The sequence below is a fragment of the Pelobates fuscus genome, chromosome 3 (genome assembly GCF_036172605.1).
Source record: "Pelobates fuscus isolate aPelFus1 chromosome 3, aPelFus1.pri, whole genome shotgun sequence".
NCBI classification, from domain to species: domain Eukaryota; kingdom Metazoa; phylum Chordata; class Amphibia; order Anura; family Pelobatidae; genus Pelobates; species Pelobates fuscus.
In genome coordinates, this window is record NC_086319.1 from 6378045 (window position 1) to 6399394 (window position 21350).

General features: G+C 45.6%; 2 protein-coding genes across 2 annotated transcripts in view; one reads left to right on the plus strand and one right to left on the minus strand.

Annotated features, from left to right (window-relative positions):
* The window catches only part of SPX (spexin hormone), a 61666-nt gene extending 60215 nt beyond the window's left edge, over positions 1 to 1451 (plus strand). The window contains exon 6 of the mRNA XM_063445036.1: positions 1146 to 1451. Coding sequence (XP_063301106.1) covers positions 1146 to 1204 — 59 coding nt within the window. The 3' untranslated portion in view covers positions 1205 to 1451. The remainder of the gene's footprint in view (positions 1 to 1145) is intronic.
* A 2306-nt stretch (positions 1452 to 3757) lies between these two features.
* The window catches only part of GYS2 (glycogen synthase 2), a 128691-nt gene continuing 111098 nt past the window's right edge, over positions 3758 to 21350 (minus strand). The window contains exons 13-16 of the mRNA XM_063446648.1: positions 17561 to 17656; positions 16698 to 16861; positions 13191 to 13271; positions 3758 to 4764 (exon numbers count right to left, since the gene is read on the minus strand). Coding sequence (XP_063302718.1) covers positions 4534 to 4764; positions 13191 to 13271; positions 16698 to 16861; positions 17561 to 17656 — 572 coding nt within the window. The 3' untranslated portion in view covers positions 3758 to 4533. The remainder of the gene's footprint in view (positions 4765 to 13190; positions 13272 to 16697; positions 16862 to 17560; positions 17657 to 21350) is intronic.

Below are 21350 nucleotides of genomic sequence, written 5' to 3' on the forward strand. Positions count from 1 at the left end.
AGCGTAGGGGGCGCTGTAACACACTGGATAATATGGGGTTAGCGTGGGGGCGCTGTAACACAGTGGATAATATGGGGTTAGCGTAGGGGGTGCTGTAACACACTGGATAATATGGGGTTAGCGTAGGGGGCGCTGTAACACACTGGATAATATGGGGTTAGCGTAGGGGGCGCTGTAACACACTGGATAATATGGGGTTAGCGTGGGGGCGCTGTAACACACTGGATAATATGGGGTTAGCGTAGGGGGCGCTGTAACACACTGAATAATATGGGGTTAGCGTAGGGGGTGCTGTAACACACTGAATAATATGGGGTTAGCGTAGGGGGCGCTGTAACACACTGGATAATATGGGGTTAGCGTAGGGGGCGATGTAACACACTGGATAATAAGGGGTTAGCGTAGGGGGTGCTGTAACACACTGGATAATAAGGGGTTAGCGTAGGGGGTGCTGTAACACACTGGATAATATGGGGTTAGCGTAGGGGGCGCTGTAACACACTGGATAATATGGGGTTAGCGTAGGGGGCGCTGTAACACACTGGATAATAAGGGGTTAGCGTAGGGGGCGCTGTAACACACTGGATAATAAGGGGTTAGCGTAGGGGGTGCTGTAACACACTGGATAATATGGGGTTAGCGTAGGGGGCGCTGTAACACACTGGATAATATGGGGTTAGCGTAGGGGGCGCTGTAACACACTGGATAATATGGGGTTAGCGTAGGGGGCGGTGTAACACACTGGATAATATGGGGTTAGCGTAGGGGGTGCTGTAACACACTGGATAATATGGGGTTAGCGTAGGGGGCGCTGTAACACACTGGGTAATATGGGGTTAGCGTAGGGGGTGCTGTAACACACTGGATAATATGGGGTTAGCGTAGGGGGCGGTGTAACACACTGGATAATATGGGGTTAGCGTAGGGGGTGCTGTAACACACTGGATAATATGGGGTTAGCGTAGGGGGCGCTGTAGCACACTGGATAATATGGGGTTAGCGTAGGGGGTGCTGTAACACACTGGATAATATGGGGTTAGCGTAGGGGGTGCTGTAACACACTGGATAATAAGGGGTTAGCGTAGGGGGTGCTGTAACACACTGGATAATATGTGCTGATAATCTTGCCTTTATTTTACTTCCAGCTGAAGATGAAACCATCGACCAGCAGGGCTATCTGCCAGAGACTTTATTCAACTGGTGAAGTCGCCAAGCAAACATTGCCGCTGCTAGTTTCTATTCTCTTTAACACGTGTTATATGTGACGTGTTTCGTTTAATTCCTCTGGTTGACACGCATTCCGCTCAGTTCTGGAATGTTCAAACATTACAATAAAAAGACTGATTTGGAAACTGGTTCTGTCTGTGCAATGTATTCTGCCAAGTCCACTTTCCGTTCTTTGGTTTCTTTGATTTGCCACAAAATTATGAATAAAATGTAACAGCGTAATTTGATTTTGATGCTACACTGAAAATAAAGGTATTCTGAGGTATTTTGGATACTTTTGGGTATAAAATTCGTTATTTTTGTATTGTTTGTGTGTTTTTCTACATCGACACACTGTACACACTCATTGCCCGATAATCAACGTGATTACGTGTCACTTTGTAACCAACACAAGAAGCAATCAGTATTTTATCAGCCTACCGATGTGATAATTGGAGCGCTTACTGGGGGTTTATCGTTCTGTGATAAAACAGGTTATTTAATAGACAACGAGTCCCCAAAGACCCAGTAAGGACCATGGAAAACCGCTCACAAAAATGAGAGAGATGTAAACCTAATGCATTGTATACAAAATATATTAAAAATCCATACATGTCTTCCCCAAATTCATGCAGGTGCTGGGAAGCACTGACAGCAGTAAGCTATGGAAGCAGGACTGACAATCATTATGATCTGTGTCAGGGGTAATCAAGGGGTAGGATATGGACTACATCTCCCATAATGCACTCACAGCCATAGTGCTGGCAGAGCATTAGGGGTGATGGAGTCCAGGACTTCTGGAGTGGCGAAGGTTATCACATCCCATAAACAGCTCTATGGCAGGCATTATTACGTAATTCAGCCCCCCTGCAGTTACAATCATTAGATCTGATGATTGGAACTGCAGAATAGGACGATAGCTGTTGTCAGTCGATGAAAGTCTGTGCAGTGTCTTCTGGATTACAGAAACACCCAATCCACCCCTGGCCCAGAAATACGATTTATTTCATCTTTACCTTGGGAGCAACTACTACAACTTTAACCCCTTAAGGACCAAACTTCTGGAATAAAGGGGAATCATGACATGTCACACATGTCATGTGTCCTTAAGGGGTTAACAAAATAAACTGCTTACTGGAAACAAAACTATATGTTCCCCACAAATATTTATCTTTCAATCCTCCCACCTGATGGTTAAAAAATATTGCTCCCTGGGCGGCAGGTGTATTTTCATGTCCCCAATAATTTCATAAAATGTCACCTGAATGCACGTGTCCCCTGACATGATAATATTGTTACACCAATTGCAGAAATCACTGGATATATTGTACAGGGTTATTCACTAAAAGAGTGAATTAGATTAAATAAATACCCCAGCGGGTAATATACACACCGAGAAACATACCAGTATTACATAAAAAAAAAAATCCTAAGGTTATGCAGTTTAGAACATATAGTTACATAGTTACATAGTTACATAGCTGAAAAGAGACTTGCGTCCATCAAGTTCAGCCTTCCTCACATATGTTGTTGCTGTTGATCTAAAAGACGGCAAAATACTTAGTTTGAAGCATTTCCAAATTTGCAACAAGCTAGGAAAAAAATTCCTTCTTGACCCCAGAATGGCAGTCAGATATCTCCTGGGATAAAGAAGCTATTACCCACTAATTAAAAATTATACAATTCAATATTGTGTTTTTTTAATGTATTTATCCAACTGCTGTTTAAACATCTGTATGGACTCTGATAAAACCACTTCTTCAGGAAGAGACTTCCACATCCTTATTGTTCTTACGGTAAAAAACCCTTTCCTTTGCCTTAGACAAAATCTTCTTTCTTCCAGTCTAAACGGACTGCCTTGATAATGTAGCAATACGCAGTTGTCGGCGCGGCGATAACTGACAAGATCCCAGCGGTGAGACCTTAATAAAGCACCTTGCTTTATTATCAGAACCTGAACTACATTGGAAATAGATATCAGGATCCCAATTCGTAAGAGCCTTCACTGCCCCCCGAAAGGCAGATAAGCTGTGGGCCAATATCTATGAAATTTGTGCTTTTGAAAGAGTTTTATATTTCACTAAGTGTGCATTCAATTTAATGTACTTTTAAACTTTATAACTCTATGATTGGAATGTATGTAATGAATATCATTGGAATATGGCAATTTAATCATAGGACCAGCTGTTTAATCATCAGAATGTTCACTGGTATGTTTCTCGGTGTCTATATTGCCCGCAGAGGTATTTAATTCATTCTTGTCCACACACTGCTTTGTGGGTTTTTTCTAATTATTTCCAACCGTTTGGGAGTGGTGGCGATTTGTGATTGTGGATTTTGTGTTCGGTCTGTTTACGCATTTTATTTTATTGCATTTCGTTCGATCCACTAAAATGCCTGGAACCATTCTCCTGCATTTTGGAACCATTTTAGTTTAGAATCCTGGCTCCACTGCCCGGCAGTGGGGGTGATTGTGTCCCCTCCAGATCTTCCTGAAGTTTAATTTAAATGAATCAATGAACGACTTATACAGATATCAAACTACGACACATCAATATGCAATGTATTTTATTGTCTATCACACCTTGTCACAGGTTTATCACCTTGTTAGGCTACATTTAGATAACACTCTATCATTTTTCTATTACAGAGAATGTTCAACTACTGTTATAAAATCACAATAGATCAGGCCGTTCACCAGGCGGGGGAGAGAGTCTCATGTTGTGGGAGTCTCTTTTTGCAGAGTGTGTAGGATGTGTTGTGTTGGAGTGTGTTGTCTTGTGAACTGTGTGTATTGTAAAGCCATTGCACATGTTTAGACATTGACACGTTTCACATAATGTACAAAATCTAGTGTTTGCACTGCAATGTGTCGTACACCCTGTGAATGTTCTGTGTGTTATCTTGTGTGCTCTGATTGTGTAGTGGGTGACCCTTTCCATATTGTGTACAATGAATTGTGTGTATTCTCAGTACTGTGTACAATGTAACGTGTGTACTCCTCAAACTGTGTTTAATGTATCGTGTGTACTCTCTATACTGTGTACAATGTATTGTGTGTACTCTCTATACTGTGTACAATGTAACGTGTGTACTCCCCAAACTGTGATTAATGTATCGTGTGTACTCTCTATACTGTGTACAATGTATTGTGTGTACTCTCTGTACTGTGTACAATGTAACGTGTGTACTCCCCAAACTGTGTTTAATGTATCGTGTGTACTCTTTACTGTGTACAATGTATTGTGTGTACTGTCCATGATGTGTCCTCTCTATACTGTGCATAATGTATCGTGTGTATTCTCCATACTATGTACAATGTTCGTTTTAGTTCCTGTTCTCTCCGTGCTTTTTCTTCTTTCTGATTGAAATTTGTTCGAGAGAAAATGTGGACTTTATGTTCTGACGATCCTTCTCGGCTTCTTCATCCTCATCATATCTTTCAAAATCGTCTTCATCATCCTCATCTTCATCATCACTGTGATGAGGACTGGATGGTTGTGAGACTGATGGTGATGGGGGGACAGAAGAGGGTCTCGGAAAGCGGAACCCATCCGTCTACATATGGAGAAGAGAAAAAATAAATCTTTAATTTAACAACAAACAAATAAAAGGATAATGAAATATCACCATCGGCAGACTCTCTCCCTCACCCATCATCGTCAGACTCCCTCCCTCACCCACCCTCAGCAGACTCTCTCAACCCTTGGCAGACTCTCTCCCTCACCCATCATCAGCAGACATTCTCCCTCACCCATCATTGGCAGACTTTCTCTCAACCCTCAGCAGACTCTCTCACCCACCCATCATCGGCAGACTCTCTCAATCCTCGGCAGACTCCCTCACTGATCATCAACAGATTCTCTCCCTCACCCATCATCGACAGACTCTCTCCCTCACCCATCATCGGCAGACTGTCTCTCAACCCTCAGCAGACTCTCTCACACACCCATCATCGGCAGACTCTCTCAATCCTTGGCAGACTCCCTCACCCATCATCGGCAGACTCTCTCAATCCTCGGCAGACTCCCTCATCCATCATCGGCAGACTCTCTCCCTCACCCATCATCGGCAGACTCTCTCCCTCACCCATCATCGGCAGACTCTCTCAATCCTTGGCAGACTCCCTCACCCATCATCGGCAGACTCTCTCAATCCTCGGCAGACTCCCTCACCCATCATCGGCAGACTCTCTCCCTCAACCATCATCGGCAGATCCTTTACCTCACCCATCACCGGCAGACTTTCTCAACCCTCAGCAGACTCTCTCTCTCACCCATCATTGGCAGACTCTCTCACCCACCCATCATCGGCAGACTCCCTCCCTCACCCATCATCGGCAGACTCTCACCCACCCATCATCGGCAGACTCTCTCAACCCTCGGCAGACTCTCTCTTTCACCCATCATCGGCAGACTCTCTCAACCCTTGGCAGACTTTAGGAACAGGGTGGAAGAGTCAGCACTAGATAACAGACTAAAGGGCAGCAACCCAAAAAAGGGAATCCCTCAAGACCCTTTAGAACAAGATAGAAAGATACAAAAGGGGTAGGGGCGGCACCCAAGGCTAATATCAGTAATCTATAATAACAAACAACCAGACCAAATGGTCTAAATGGAGATACAACAAATATATATAAAATAGAACAGTGTAAAAAGTCCCAGGTGTACAATAAAATTGGTAAATCTCAGGAATATAAAATGGTAAATAAAAGTCACATAAAAAGTCTCTCTATATACCAGGATGGGGGGGGGGGGCAGTTGGCAATCCTCAGGAGTTGATCCGTCCGGATGGTTAAAATATAGTTTATGTGGAAAGAAAGGAAAAAACTACAAAATAGCCGATGGTGTAATATCGTCAGGATCCAGTAAAAAAGTAGTAAAATGAAGGTAATACACTCACATTTAGAAGAACTCTAGCCAGGTCTGGGGTAAAGGGCATGTAGCGGTATGATCCCCGCTAACGGATATAGTAGAGAGGTACGTCCGTCAATCCAGGCAGTGCTCCAGGGTGTAGTAAAAACCCTACCATGTGCCTGGGAACATTCGCTATTACCGGACCTTTAAGAACTAGCCGGGGACGTACACAGGAACAGAGACCTCGGATTATAAGTATATATCTTTTATTCAGTAAAGGACATAAAGCTGTGTACAAATTGGAGGTTCTTACCTGCTTTCGTGGGGATTGTCTATAAAGCATTTCGGGACTTTTAAAACATTCGCTCAATTGTGGCACCCAAACGGTATGGACACTGCATTCCTCATACGAATGCAAACTACCGAACACCGGACCGCCCTGCTACCTAATTATGTTGCAATTTACCTCCCTGATTGACGAATACAGTCTTAATTGAAAGCACACGAATGCTTTGTTTAAGTCCCTGGGTGGCTGCCATTTCGGGAGTTTTACACGTGGCCGCGGCCATCTTAACTCCCGAACAGCGGTGTTTTGCCATTGAGTGTCTGGAACTAAAATCGGACACTCAAGTAGGCGAACACCGCTGGGACCTCCAGACTACCAGAAATCTGTGCCAAAACTACCGAACGCGCTGCCGTTCGGTAGAAAGACTAAGGAACATATGGGGAATCTAACAAACATCAAGGTGCCCACGGATGGCAAGCCTTTCGGGACTTTTTAATCCACGAACAAGGACCGACCGCAAGGCCAAAACGTATGGAACTGTTTTTGGCTATTGTGCCTGTGCGGTCGGTCAAAGCTTTAAAGTGCCATAACTCCCGAACCCCTTACCCGAACGGGATGATTTTTAAATATGTTGCTTCCCCAGATTAGGGCTATCAGATTAGGGGATACCAGATTTATGAATGTACCCCAAATATTTGGGGTACATGCAAAACTCGGGGAAAAATGTATCTTTGTTAATTATGTTGAAGGTTTATCTGGGGGAGGAGATGTGTGGGTTGTACCTTGTGTTTTATTGGTTACTGTGTTAATTGTGTGGGTGTCTCCCTTGCATGGGCAGCATCACATAAAAGGAGAGTATCTGCCATTAAAATCAGTTCTTCATGACCCTTCAAAACGTAGCCTTGTCTCGTTCTTGGAAGGGGATCTGCAGCATAATCACCTGGCTCTTTTGAGAGCCCTGTCTTACTCTTTACTTAGATCCAGCGACTGGGAATAGGCAACTCTACCACTACACCGCAACTTGCCTGGAAAAAGAACGTCTCCAACGGCTGATACCCTCTCACTAACTGGGTAGCCGTTACACAGGGTCTATACCATTTTGATAAAGCCTTTTTATGGTGAAACGCATTAATGGTTTTAAAATTGTGTATTTTAAGCAATAAAAGTTTTTTGGTCATTACATTTTTATACCAATTCTCTTTTTATTGTATTTTATTTGCACTTTTTTATTTTCCTGGCATCTTTCTATTTTATCCTGTATCTTGTACTAAAGAAATCCGAGGTGGGGATTATTGCACCAGCGCTGAGTTAATAGAGCAGTATCTTCTGCTCTATACTTGTAAGTAAATTTTATATACTTTATTTTTATTCCATTATATACTGAGAGCACTATCGCTGTTTTCTTATATATACCCTGGAGCACTGCCCAACCAGACTGGATTGACGGACGTACCTCTCCACTAGATCCGTTAGCGGGGATCATACCGCTACACGCCCTTTACCCCAGAGCTGGCTAGAGCTCTTCTAAATGTGAGTGTATTACCTTCATTTTAATAATTTTTTACTGGATCCTGACGATATTACACCATCGGCTATTTTGTCGTTTTCCCTTTCTCTCCACATATACTATATTTTAACCATCCGGACGGATCAACTCCTGAGGATTGCCAACTCCCCCCCCCCCATCCTGGTTTATAGAGAGACTTTTTATGTGACTTTTATTTACCATTTTATATTCCTGAGATTTACCAATCTTATTGTACACCTGGGACTTTTTTCACTGTTCTATTTTATATAAGCCTATCTGTTGTATCTCCATTTAGACCATTTGGTCTGGTTGTTTGTTATTATAGATTACTGATATTAGCCTCGGGCGCAGCCCCTACCCCTTTTGTATCTTTCTACCTTGGCCCACCACCAACGGCACACTATCCCCTACCCTCAGGAGTCTCTCCATTATCGCCATCAGTGATGACACTCTATTTAAGCCTCCCCGTCTCTCTATACGAGCCGCCCCCTCAGTCTCTCTATGCAAGCTGCCCCCCCAGTCTCTCTATGCAAACTACCCCCCCAGTCTCTCTATGCAAGCTGCCCCCCCAGTCTCTCTATGCAAGCTGCCCCCCCAGTCTCTCTATGCAAGCTGCCCCCCCAGTCTCTCTATGCAAGCTAACCCCCAGTCTCTCTATGCAAGCTGCCCCCAGTCCCTCTATGCAAGCTGCCCCCCAGTCTCTCTATGCAAGCTACCCCCCCAGTCTATGCTACCCCCAGTCTCTCTATGCAAGCTGCCCCCCCAGTCTCTCTATGCAAGCCGCCCCCCAATCTCTCTATGCAAGCTACCCCTAGTCTCTCTATGCAAGCTTCCCCCCAGTCCCTCTATGCAAGCTGCCCCCCAGTCCCTCTATGCAAGCTGCCCTCCAGTCTCTCTATGCAAGCTTCCCCCCTAGTCCCTCTATGCAAGCTGCCCCCCAGTCCCTCTATGCAAGCTGCCCCCCAGTCCCTCTATGCAAGCTGCCCCCCAGTCTCTCTATGCAAGCTGCCCCCCAGTCTCTCTATGCAAGCTGCCCCCCCAGTCTATGCTACCCCCAGTCTCTCTATGCAAGCTGCCCCCCCAGTCTCTCTATGCAAGCCGCCCCCCCAGTCTCTCTATGCAAGCTACCCCTAGTCTCTCTATGCAAGCTTCCCCCCCAGTCCCTCTATGCAAGCTGCCCCCCCAGTCTCTCTATGCAAGCCGCCCCCCCAGTCTCTCTATGCAAGCTACCCCTAGTCTCTCTATGCAAGCTTCCCCCCCAGTCCCTCTATGCAAGCTGCCCCCCAGTCTCTCTATGCAAGCTGCCCCCCAGTCTCTCTATGCAAGCTGCCCCCCAGTCTCTCTATGCAACAATGCAAGCTGCCCCCCAGTCCCTCTATGCAAGCTGCCCCCAGTATCTCTATGCAAGCTGCCCCCCAGTCTCTCTATGCAAGCTGCCCCCCCAGTCTCTCTATGCAAGCTGCCCCCCCAGTCTCTCTATGCAAGCTGCCCCCCAGTCTCTCTATGCAAGCCGCCCCCCCAGTCTCTCTATGCAAGCTACCCCTAGTCTCTCTATGCAAGCTTCCCCCCCAGTCCCTCTATGCAAGCTGCCCCCCCAGTCTCTCTATGCAAGCCGCCCCCCCCAGTCTCTCTATGCAAGCTACCCCTAGTCTCTCTATGCAAGCTTCCCCCCCAGTCCCTCTATGCAAGCTGCCCCCCAGTCTCTCTATGCAAGCTGCCCCCCAGTCTCTCTATGCAAGCTGCCCCCCAGTCTCTCTATGCAAGCTGCCCCCCAGTCTCTCTATGCAACAATGCAAGCTGCCCCCCAGTCCCTCTATGCAAGCTGCCCCCAGTATCTCTATGCAAGCTGCCCCCCAGTCTCTCTATGCAAGCTGCCCCCCCAGTCTCTCTATGCAAGCTGCCCCCCCAGTCTCTCTATGCAAGCTGCCCCCCAGTCTCTCTATGCAAGCTGCCCCCCAGTCTCTCTATGCAAGCTGCCCCCCAGTCCCTCTATGCAAGCTGCCCCCCAGTCTCTCTATGCAAGCTGCCCCCCAGTCTCTCTATGCAAGCTGCCCCCCAGTCTCTCTATGCAAGCTGCCCCCCCCAGTCCCTCTATGCAAGCTGCCCCCCCAGTCTCTCTATGCAAGCCGCCCCCCCAGTCTCTCTATGAAAGCTACCCCTAGTCTCTCTATGCAAGCTGCCCCCCAGTCCCTCTATGCAAGCTGCCCCCCAGTCTCTCTATGCAAGCTGCCCCCCAGTCTCTCTATGCAAGCTGCCCCCCCCAGTCTATGCTACCCCCAGTCTCTCTATGCAAGCTGCCCCCCCAGTCTCTCTATGCAAGCCGCCCCCCCAGTCTCTCTATGCAAGCTACCCCTAGTCTCTCTATGCAAGCTTCCCCCCAGTCCCTCTATGCAAGCTGCCCCCCCAGTCTCTCTATGCAAGCCGCCCCCCCAGTCTCTCTATGAAAGCTACCCCTAGTCTCTCTATGCAAGCTTCCCCCCCAGTCCCTCTATGCAAGCTGCCCCCCAGTCCCTCTATGCAAGCTGCCCCCCCCAGTCTCTCTATGCAAGCTGCCCCCCCAGTCTCTCTATGCAAGCTGCCCCCCCAGTCTCTCTATGCAAGCTGCCCCCCCAGTCTCTCTATGCAAGCTAACCCCCAGTCTCTCTATGCAAGCTGCCCCCCAGTCTCTCTATGCAAGCTTCCCCCCCAGTCTCTCTATGCAAGCTTCCCCCCCAGTCCCTCTATGCAAGCCGCCCCCCAGTCTCTCTATGCAAGCTGCCCCCCCAGTCTCTCTACGCAAGCTTCCCCCCCAGTCTCTCTATGCAAGCCGCCCCCCCAGTCTCTCTATGCAAGCTGCCCCCCAGTCTCTCTATGCAAGCTGCCCCCCAGTCTCTCTATGCAAGCTACCCCCCCAGTCTCTCTATGCAAGCTGCCCCCCCAGTCTCTCTATGCAAGCTGCCCCCCAGTCTCTCTATGCAAGCTAACCCCCAGTCTCTCTATGCAAGCTGCCCCCCAGTCTCTCTATGCAAGCTGCCTGAGGGTGCTAGGAGCTGGAACCTTATTGAGAGTTACAGCTATTACCGTCGCACACCTTGGATTTTATTGTAACGGATTCCTCTTTGTTTCTAAATTACAAACCTTTCTTTCTAGAACAGACGGAACCATCTGGCAATCTATGCAGTTTTATGGCATCATTGATCGGTAGATTATAAAGCGTTATTTACTGCGCAGACAGCAAACAGCTCCTTCTCAGTTTTATCAGATTTTAATCACATTCTACTAATTTCCATCACACAACCCCCCCCCCCACATACACCATTATACACAGCCCAACAGTATAAACACTGCCCCCCACCCCCAGTGTACACACTGCCCCCCCATATATACACACACCATTATACACAGCCCCACAGTATACACACTGCCCCCCCCCCCCAGTGTACACACTGCCCCCCCATATATACACACACCATTATACACAGCCCCACAGTATACACACTGCCCCCCCAGTGTACACACTGCCCCCCATATATACACACACCATTATACACAGCCCCACAGTATACACACTACCCCCCCAGTGTACACACTGCCCCCCCATATATACACACACCATTATACACAGCCCAACAGTATACACACTGCCCCCCCCAGTGTACACACTGCCCCCCCATATATACACACACCATTATACACAGCCTCACAGTATACACACTGCCCCCCAGTGTACACACTGCCCCCCATATATACACACACCATTATACACAGCTCCACAGTATACACACTGCCCCCCGCCCCCAGTGTACACACTGCCCCCCCATATATACACACACCATTATACACAGCCCCACAGTATACACACTGCCCCCCCCAGTGTACACACTGCCCCCCCATATATACACACACCATTATACACAGCCCCACAGTATACACACTGACCCCCAGTGTACACACTGCCCCCCCATATATACACACACCATTATACACAGCCCCACAGTATACACACTACCCCCCCAGTGTACACACTGCCCCCCCATATATACACACACCATTATACACAGCCCAACAGTATACACACTGCCCCCCCAGTGTACACACTGCCCCCCCATATATACACACACCATTATACACAGCCTCACAGTATACACACTGCCCCCCAGTGTACACACTGCCCCCCATATATACACACACCATTATACACAGCTCCACAGTATACACACTGCCCCCCGCCCCCAGTGTACACACTGCCCCCCCATATATACACACACCATTATACACAGCCCCACAGTATACATACTGCCCCCCACCCCCAGTGTACACACTGCCCCCCATATATACACACACCATTATACACAGCTCCACAGTATACACACTGCCCCCCACCCCCAGTGTACACACTGCCCCCCATATATACACACACCATTATACACAGCCTCACAGTATACACACTGCCCCCCCAGTGTACACACTGCCCCCCATATATACACACACCATTATACACAGCCCCACAGTATAAACACTGCCCCCCACCCCCAGTGTACACACTGCCCCCCATATATACACACACCATTATACACAGCCCCACAGTATACACACTGCCCCCAATATATACACACACACCATTATACACAGCCTCACAGTATACACACTGCCCCCCCAGTGTACACACTGCCCCCCATATATACACACACCATTATACACAGCCTCACAGTATACACACTGCCCCCGCCAACAGTGTACACACTGCCCCCCGCCAACAGTGTACACACTGCCCCCCCATATATACACACACACCACTATACACAGTCCCCCATAATACATACAGCCCCACAGTATATACACTGCCCCCCATATATACACACACCATTATACACAGCCCCACAGTGTACACACTGCCCCCGCCTAGTATACAAACTGCCCTCCGCCCCCAGTATACACACTGCCCTCCGCCCCAGTATACACACTGCCCCCCGCCCCCAGTATACACACTGCCCTTCGCCCCACAGTATACACACTGCCCCCTGCCCACAGTTTACACACTGCCCCCTGCCCCAGTGTACACACTGCCCCCCGCCCCCAGTATACACACTGCCCTCCGCCCCAGTATACACACTGCCCCCGCCCACAGTATACACACTGCCCTCCGCCCCCAGTATACACACTGCCCTCTGCCCCCAGTATACACACTGCCCTCCGCCCCCAGTATACACACTGCCCCCCGCCCCCAGTATACACACTGTCCCCCGCCCCCAGTATACACACTGCCCTCCGCCCCCAGTATACACACTGCCCTCCGCCCCCAGTATACACACACCAGCATCATAAACAATGTCACCTTTGGGGGAGCACTTGGTTCCATCTGAAAGCGATCTGGGAACATGCGGCAGAGGGAGAGGTGCCGGGCGTGCATGTAAAACTAATAAAACATAACTCATTATTACTACAGACAAGATTGATCCACATTTCTAATTTTATTCAAAGGAGTCATTTTTTGAGGAGTTTGGAATTTTTTTTCTAAATGCTAAATGTAATTATTAGCTTTTGATAAAATAACCATTTCGCCATAGAAACCATGAGCGGAGGTTATAAGTATCAGATCACTGGACTCCTGGATTGGGCTCTGTGGTGGAAAATGATATAGTAATGATACAATAATGGCAGTAGATGCACGGCACAGCCTTCCAGCGGCAAAGTCAGACACTGCAGCCAGGGCTCAAAACTTCATATACTACTTTAGTAGCCACAATGATACATTGTGTTACATCGGGACCCAGTACGATACATTGTGTTACATCGGGACCCAGTACGATACATTGTATTGCATCGGGACCCAGTACGATACATTGTGTTGATGTGACCCAGTACAATACATTGTGTTACATCGGGACCCAGTATGATACATTGTGTTACATCGGGACCCAGTATGATACATTGTGATACATCGGGACCCAGTACGATACATTGTGTTGCATTGTGACCCAGTATGATACATTGTGTTACATTGTGACCCAGTATGATACATTGTGTTACATTGTGACCCAGTACAATACATTGTGTTACATTGTGACCCAATACGATGTACAATACATTGTGTTACATTGTGACCCAGTACGATACATGTGTTACATCGTGACCCAGTACGATACATTGTGTTACATTGTGACCCAGCATGATACATTGTGTTACATCGAGATCCAGTACGATGCATTGTGTCACATCAGGACCCAGTACGATACATTGTGTTACATTGTGACCCAGCACGATACATTGTGTTACATTGTGACCTAGTATGATACATTGTGTTACATCGTGACCCAGTACGTTACATTGTGTTACATTGGGACCCAGTACGATATATTGTGTTACATTGTGACCCAGCACGATACATTGTGTTACATCGACATACGACAGGTTGCTTCCACACTGTCATTCTCTGAAGTTCTGCCTGTGCATAACACTCAAAACGACAGGCGGATGCGTATTAGGGACTTTAACTTGTGGCTTGGTGAATGGTGTCAGGAGCAAGGATTTGGCTTTATTTCTCATGGTAGCTCTATTTGGAATGGAAATAAATTGTACAAAAAAGATGGTTTGCATCTTTCTCAAAAGGGAACAAATGTTCTCAGTGAGCAGTTTAGAGGTTTTGCTAGGATGTATTTAAACTAGGAGGGGGGGCAAAAGGGTGAGAAAACATCAATCCAATTGTCCCCCAAAACAATGACAGAAGGTGCCTGTAGCAAGTGTGTTAAAAAATGATAAGCTTAGAGTCATGTCTACAAATGCTCGCAGTTTAGGGAATAAGATCCATGAACTTGTGGCAATAATGGCAACTGATAGTGTAGATTTAGTCGCTGTTACTGAGACATGGTATAATGAGAAAAATGACTGGGACATAACAATACCAGGGTACTCTTTATATAGAAAAGACAGGGAAGGCAAGAAAGGGGAGGGGTGGCCCTGTGTGTGAAGGATAGCATAAAATCTAGCCTAATAAAAGTTAGTGAGGCGAACATAGTCCGTTTGGGTTACGTTAGAATTTGGTAATCACACAGTAACTCGTGTAGGTGTGATTTATAGGCCCCCAGGACAATGAAGGCTAAAATTATAGGCTAAAATTAGAATGAAGGGGGAAGTTATCATCATGGGTTACTTTAATCTTCCTGATGTGAATTGGAAAACAAAAATAGCTGCTTGTGCCAGGAGCACACATATTCTAAACTCCCTACTGGGATTGTCTCTTAAACAAGTCGTTGAGGAGCCAACTCGTAAAGAGGCCATACTAGATTTAGTGTTAACAAATGGAGATTTGGTATCAGATATTACTGTAGGTGAAAGTTTAGGATCCAATGATCATCAGTCAGTGTGGTTTAATATAAGAACAGTGACTGAGTCACACCACACAAAAACAAAAGTTTTAGACTTTAGAAAAACAGACTTTTCTAAAATTAGAAAATGTGTAAAGGAGTCATTATCAGACTGGAGCAATTTATATGGCGTCCAAGAGAAATGGGATTATTTAAAAGCTGCACTACTGAAGGCAACAGAAAATTGCATTAGGCTTGTCAGTAAAAGCGAAAAATTCAAGAAACCACTGTGGTACTCCGCAGATGTAGCCAAAATAGTAAAAAACTAAAAGTTAGCATTTAGTAATTATAAAAAAAACCAGAGTGAGGAAGACAGAATGATCTATAAGATTAGACAGAAAGAGGCTAAGCAAGTTATAAGAGCTTCCAAATCCCACACAGAAGAGAAAATAGCACAGTCAGTAAAAAAGGGGGACAAAACATTTTTTAGATACATAAATGAGAAAGGAAAAGTAAAACAAGGATTAGTTAGATTAAAAACAAAAGAAGGAAGGTATGTAGAAGAGGATAAAGGTCTAGCTGACTGCCTCAATTAATATTTTTGTTCGGTATTTACAGATGAAAATGAAGGAAAGGGACCTCAGTTAAGAAAAAGGATAAATGAGTCATTTATTACACGTGAGTTTTGAGGAAAGGGATTTTGGGGTGAATATTTCTGATGACTTAAAGGTAGGCAGACAATGTAATAGAGCAGCAGGAAATGCTAGCAGAATGGTTGTACAGGGAGAGGTATTAGCAGTAGAAAGAGGGAAGTGCTCATGCCATTGTACAGAACACTGGTGAGACCTCACTTGGAGTATTGTACGCAGTACTGGAGACCATATCTTCAGAAGGATATTGATACTTTAGAGAGAGTTCAGAGAAGGGCTACTAAACTGGTTCATGGATTGCAGGATAAAACGTACCAGGAAAGGTTATAGGAACTTAACATGTATAGCTTGGAGGAAAGACGAGACGGGGGATATGATAGAAACATTTAAATACATAAAGGGAATCAACGCAGTAAAGGAGGAGACTATATTTAAAAGAAGAAAAACTACCACAACAAGAGGACATAGTCTTAAATTAGAGGGACAAAGGTTTAAAAATAATATCAGGAATTATTACTTTACTGAGAGGGTAGTGGATGCATGGCATAGCCTTCCAGCTGAAGTGGTAGAGGTTAACACAGTAAAGGAGTTTAAGCATGCGTGGGATAGGCATAAGGCTATCCTAACTATAAGATAAGGCCAGGGACTAATGAAAGTATTTAGAAAATTGGGCAGGCTAGATGGGCCGAATGGTTCTTATCTGCCGTCACATTCTATGTTTCTATGTTTCTATCATACTGGGTCACAATGTAACACAATGTATCGTACTGGGTCACAATGTAACACACCGGATCTCGATGTAACACAATGCATCACACTAGTGAATGATGTAACTCAATGTAGCACACCAGATCTCGATGTAGCAGTAGAGATAGAATTTATTCTTACCCGGCCCAGGTATCTCCAGTCCAACAAGTCTGAAAGTCTCTCAGTACGGTTTCTTTGAATGATCCTTTGGCGTCGGGATTGTTGGCAGAAACTATACAAGAATTGCGTTAGCTGATTACACGACTCGTCAGGAGAGCGAAACCTTCTATCAGAAATGTATATTCCTATATATAATACAAGCAGTATTGTTAGTAAATAGCCTCCCTCTCCTATACTCTATGTACTGTTACCTCCCCCCACTACACTGTATCTGTATGTACCTTTACCTCCCCGCTATACTGTATAACCCTTACCTCCCCTCCTCTCGCAATACTGTATGTATCCTTACCTCCCCTCCCCTACTAAACTGTATCTGTATGTAACTCTACCTCCCCTCCCCCCGCTATACAGTATAACCCTTACCTCACGTCCCCCGCTATAATGTATGTACCCTTACCTCCCCTCCCACGCTATACTGTATGTACCCTTACCTCCCCTTCCATGCTATACTGTATGTACCCTTCCCTCCCCTACTTACTGTATGTATTACCTCCCCCACTATACTGTATGTATTACCTCCCCCACTATACTGTATGTACCTTTACTCCCCCTCTCCCCACTATCCGGTATGTACCTTTACCTCCCCTCCCCTGCTATACTGTATGAACCTTTACCTCCCCCCACTATATTGTATGTACCCTTACCTCCCCTCCACCTCTATACTGTATGAACCCTTCCCTGCCCTCCCCGCTATACTGTATGTACCTTTACCTCCCCCCACCATACTGTATGTACCTTTACTTCCCCTCCCCCATTATACTGCATGTACCCTCCCCTCCCCCTCTATACTGTATGTACACTCACTCTATGCCCACTATACGCACCATACGCAGTCGGATCAGCCACATGTTCTTGTAGAAAACATCCGAACCCCGACAGGTTAGTGGTGACACTCGGGATTCCCATCACGGTGCATTCAGCTAAAACCCAGGAGATAATTACTAACGTCACTCATTATGGTGAATGGGGTTCTAATACCTCTCCTTCTATCCATGGGCCCCCAGGGGCCACAAAAGCCTGTACGGAGATTTTGAATCATGTGTTATATGAAGGGTTATTCAATAAAGTGAGAACTTAATGTGAATTTCAAATTTAAAGTGACACTATTGTAGCCCCATGGAACTTGAGCAGCATAAGTGGAATAGGGCCTTGACAGGGGTTGGAGGCGGGTTTAGGGGGAGAACCGGGTGGGTGTATTTGGTAGTTTGTCAGGGGGAGCGGCTTAGATAAATAGGCCGGCCATTTTAGCTCCTGTCACCATTAACTTCCCTAACAGTTTGAACCAGAGGGACTTCGGAGTTGATGGAGGCATAAAACTCCTCAATCCACTCAGATCCGCTGTCAGCATAGCACAGGGCAGCACTGTGCACTGTCAGGATATTTATATCGGCAGACATTTTGTGCTAAGATAGAAATTAAAAGTGTATATTGCCAGAGTCACTCAGAACAGAGCGGACTCCATTTTGGATCTGTAGGCTAACAAAGACACATAATTTCTTCTTGCTTTCTGTAACACTAGCCACTAGCCTGAGCTAAGGAATGCATTATATAAACAAGCCAAGTGATAAGCAATGAAGCAGGGGGAGGGAATGCTCTGTTTAAATGTTAATAAAATAGAAATAATTTTAAACACAGACATTAGTGACAGAGAAGACTAAGTAATTAATTTTACTTTCTAAATTTTACAAGGTCCCATTGTAAGTAAGGGGTGAAATTGAGTTTAAAACTGTCAATTTTAGAAACTACAACAGGAATTGTCGACGCACTGTCTGGAGAAAATCCAAAGAAACACTTTGAACTGACAGTAAATTTAAGTTATGTTGTCATTTTAGATAATCCAAATGACGTCAAAATCGTCATCAGGGAAAGTTAACTCTTTCCTGGATAGGAAGGTTTAATTAGGCAATTGCACCCTCTATGGACAAATATCTAAATTGCAATCTGCAGGGTGAAACACACCTTCAGTATCCTATTGGCCTTATCAACTAATGACATACAGAGAGTCTGGCCCTTTAAAAGTTAGGACAAAGGGAAGAGAGAGGTTAGTTTGGGCTTTCAGATTCAGACATTCAGAGAGATCCAGGACAGATATTCACTCTGGGACTAACACTCGAACTTTCTTGGACATAACTCAAGAAACACTCCTTGACACTTAGAATTTTACTTTTACTTTCTAACAAACATCACTTTTCTCTATTACTTACATACCTCCATACAACCAATCATACTCGCATTCAATTTCCTGGGACTACCTACTCATCTGATGATAACATCTACATAACTGGTAATTATGCTGGTTTTATTTGATTAATCTAAATTAATTAAAATCTAATAGCATGATATATGACTGGATAAATCTTAGAAATCTTAGTTAACTAAAGAATATATAGTTATAAACATTCCATTCTGCAGGTGGAATTAAGAATAATTATATATTAGTGTGATATTATCACGTGTTAGCATACCGCTGTTTTTATCCAGGTGTATTGATTCGCTCTATATAAGATAAGATATCTTTTAGGCAAATTAAAATTCAGCTTTTGTAAAAACTGGTAGATTATTCTTATTGGATGGTTCCAGGAAATGATTAATGAGCTGGGTTGAATGTTATTTTAATTGAAAATTACATGTGAATAGGATATTATATGCCTAGGAGGATCTAGCCAGCATTGAAAGGGTTACTCAGTTGATCTAACTGTAAGCCAAGGTTTTACGCCTTTTCGCTGGAAGTTTAGCTTTCTGTGTCTGTGAAGTACCCTCATAAATCTTACTAAGTGACATTTGATGCTGTTAGCTGTTGGATTGTCATAGCCATTACCATTGTATACGACGTTATACTAAATATTCACTGATTGTTTTCATGCATGTTGCCTAATATTATTATTATTTTATTTGTCACAATAAATTATATCTATTTTTATAACAAATTGTGATTTTATTTGTATGGAATACATTTCACTTACATGATAACGATCTCTAAGATCTAAGAGAATTGAAAAAGTGGGCAATTCTCAACTGTTTAATATTAATTATATCCTGACAGCACAGCATCCTGTGATTCAGTATCTCCTCCCTCTGCATGCAGACTTTCCTCATAGAGATTCATTGATTCAATTCATCTCTATGAGGAGATGCTGATTGGCCAGGGCTGTGTTTGAATCATGCTGGCTCTGCCCGTGATCTGCCTCTTTGTCAGTCTCAGCCAATCCTATGAGGAAGCTGTGACGAAGTGCCCTTCGCCACTTTGTCCTGGAGAGGCCTGCTTGCCTGCCTCCTCCCCTGCGACTATGGTCCTGGACTATATTGCACTGTAAACCCTGTATTCAGGCATATGGACTTGTATTCGACTGTCTTTTTCCCTTTATCTATGCTGTAGGTTTGGACTACTAATATAACCTAACAGCCAGGAGATTTAGGCGAATATATTGCATAAGAATCACATTACTGGAGAATACAGCCGTTCGCATGATTTCATGCGAATTCTTTGTGCTCTGAATAGGTGGCCGCCATTTCGGGACTTTTCCACGTGTTCGCGGCCATCTTGCGTGCGAACAGCGGTGTTTGCCTGTGAACGCATGGAACTGAAATCGGCAGCGCAAACAGGCGAATACCGCTAAGACCTCCAGACATCCAGAACTTCGCACGGAAACTACCGAACGACCGGCCGTTCGGTAGTTATACTTAACTTAGTATGGGGATTCTAGCGAACACAAAGATGCGAATGGATGGCAAGAATTTCGTCTATTTTACCGTGCGAACGGAGACCGACCGCAAGGCCAAAACTCATGGAACTATTTTCGGCTAGTTGGTCTGTGCGGTCGGTCAAAACTTTGGAGCCCTGTATCTCCCGAACCATCCATCCGAATGGGCTGATTTTTGGACAGACTGTTCCCCTGAACAAGGGCTATTTGGGGATACCAGATTTAAAGCTGTACCCCCTGTTTTTGGGGTACATCCAGAAACTGGGTAAAATAATGTATGTTTTAATTGGGTTATGTGTTTATCTGAGGGGAGGAGACGTGGGGGTGTTACCATGCATGTGATTGGTCAATTTCATCCTCCCCCTGGGAGTGTCCTGTATGTACCTGATCCTAATAAAAAGCAGGCTGGGTGTTCCAGTCCTCAGACCTCTTCTGACCCTCAATACGTAGCCGTGTCTCGTTATTGGAGGGAACTGCTATATCACACTGGGGATTGCTATGCTCTGCATATTCCCCTGAGCTCTTAATCACTTAGCTCTTTTAAGAGCTTGTTCCTGTTACGCTCTCCTGGAGGAGAGGTCTTCCCCACACGGTCCTGGAGGACAGAAGCCGATCCAGGGTGGAAGGAAGACGGCGCGGCTCCAGTTAAGCTACGGCGGTTGTGGAGTCTGCGGTGGTTGTGGTGTCGTCTGCAGTGCTTGGAGTCCTCTGAGAGCGCTAGGAGCATCCATCAACGGAGGGTACTCGGTCGGAGTACACGGAGCTCCGTTACAGTGGTGGCAGCGGTGGGATGGCGTCCTAGTGCGAGGAGAAGCAGCTCAGAGACACTGGTAACGCTTGGAGTTACAATTGAGGGCAACGCTAGCCATTGGGCAGCGCCCCTGGCTACAACAGGATGGCTTCCCTAGGGCGA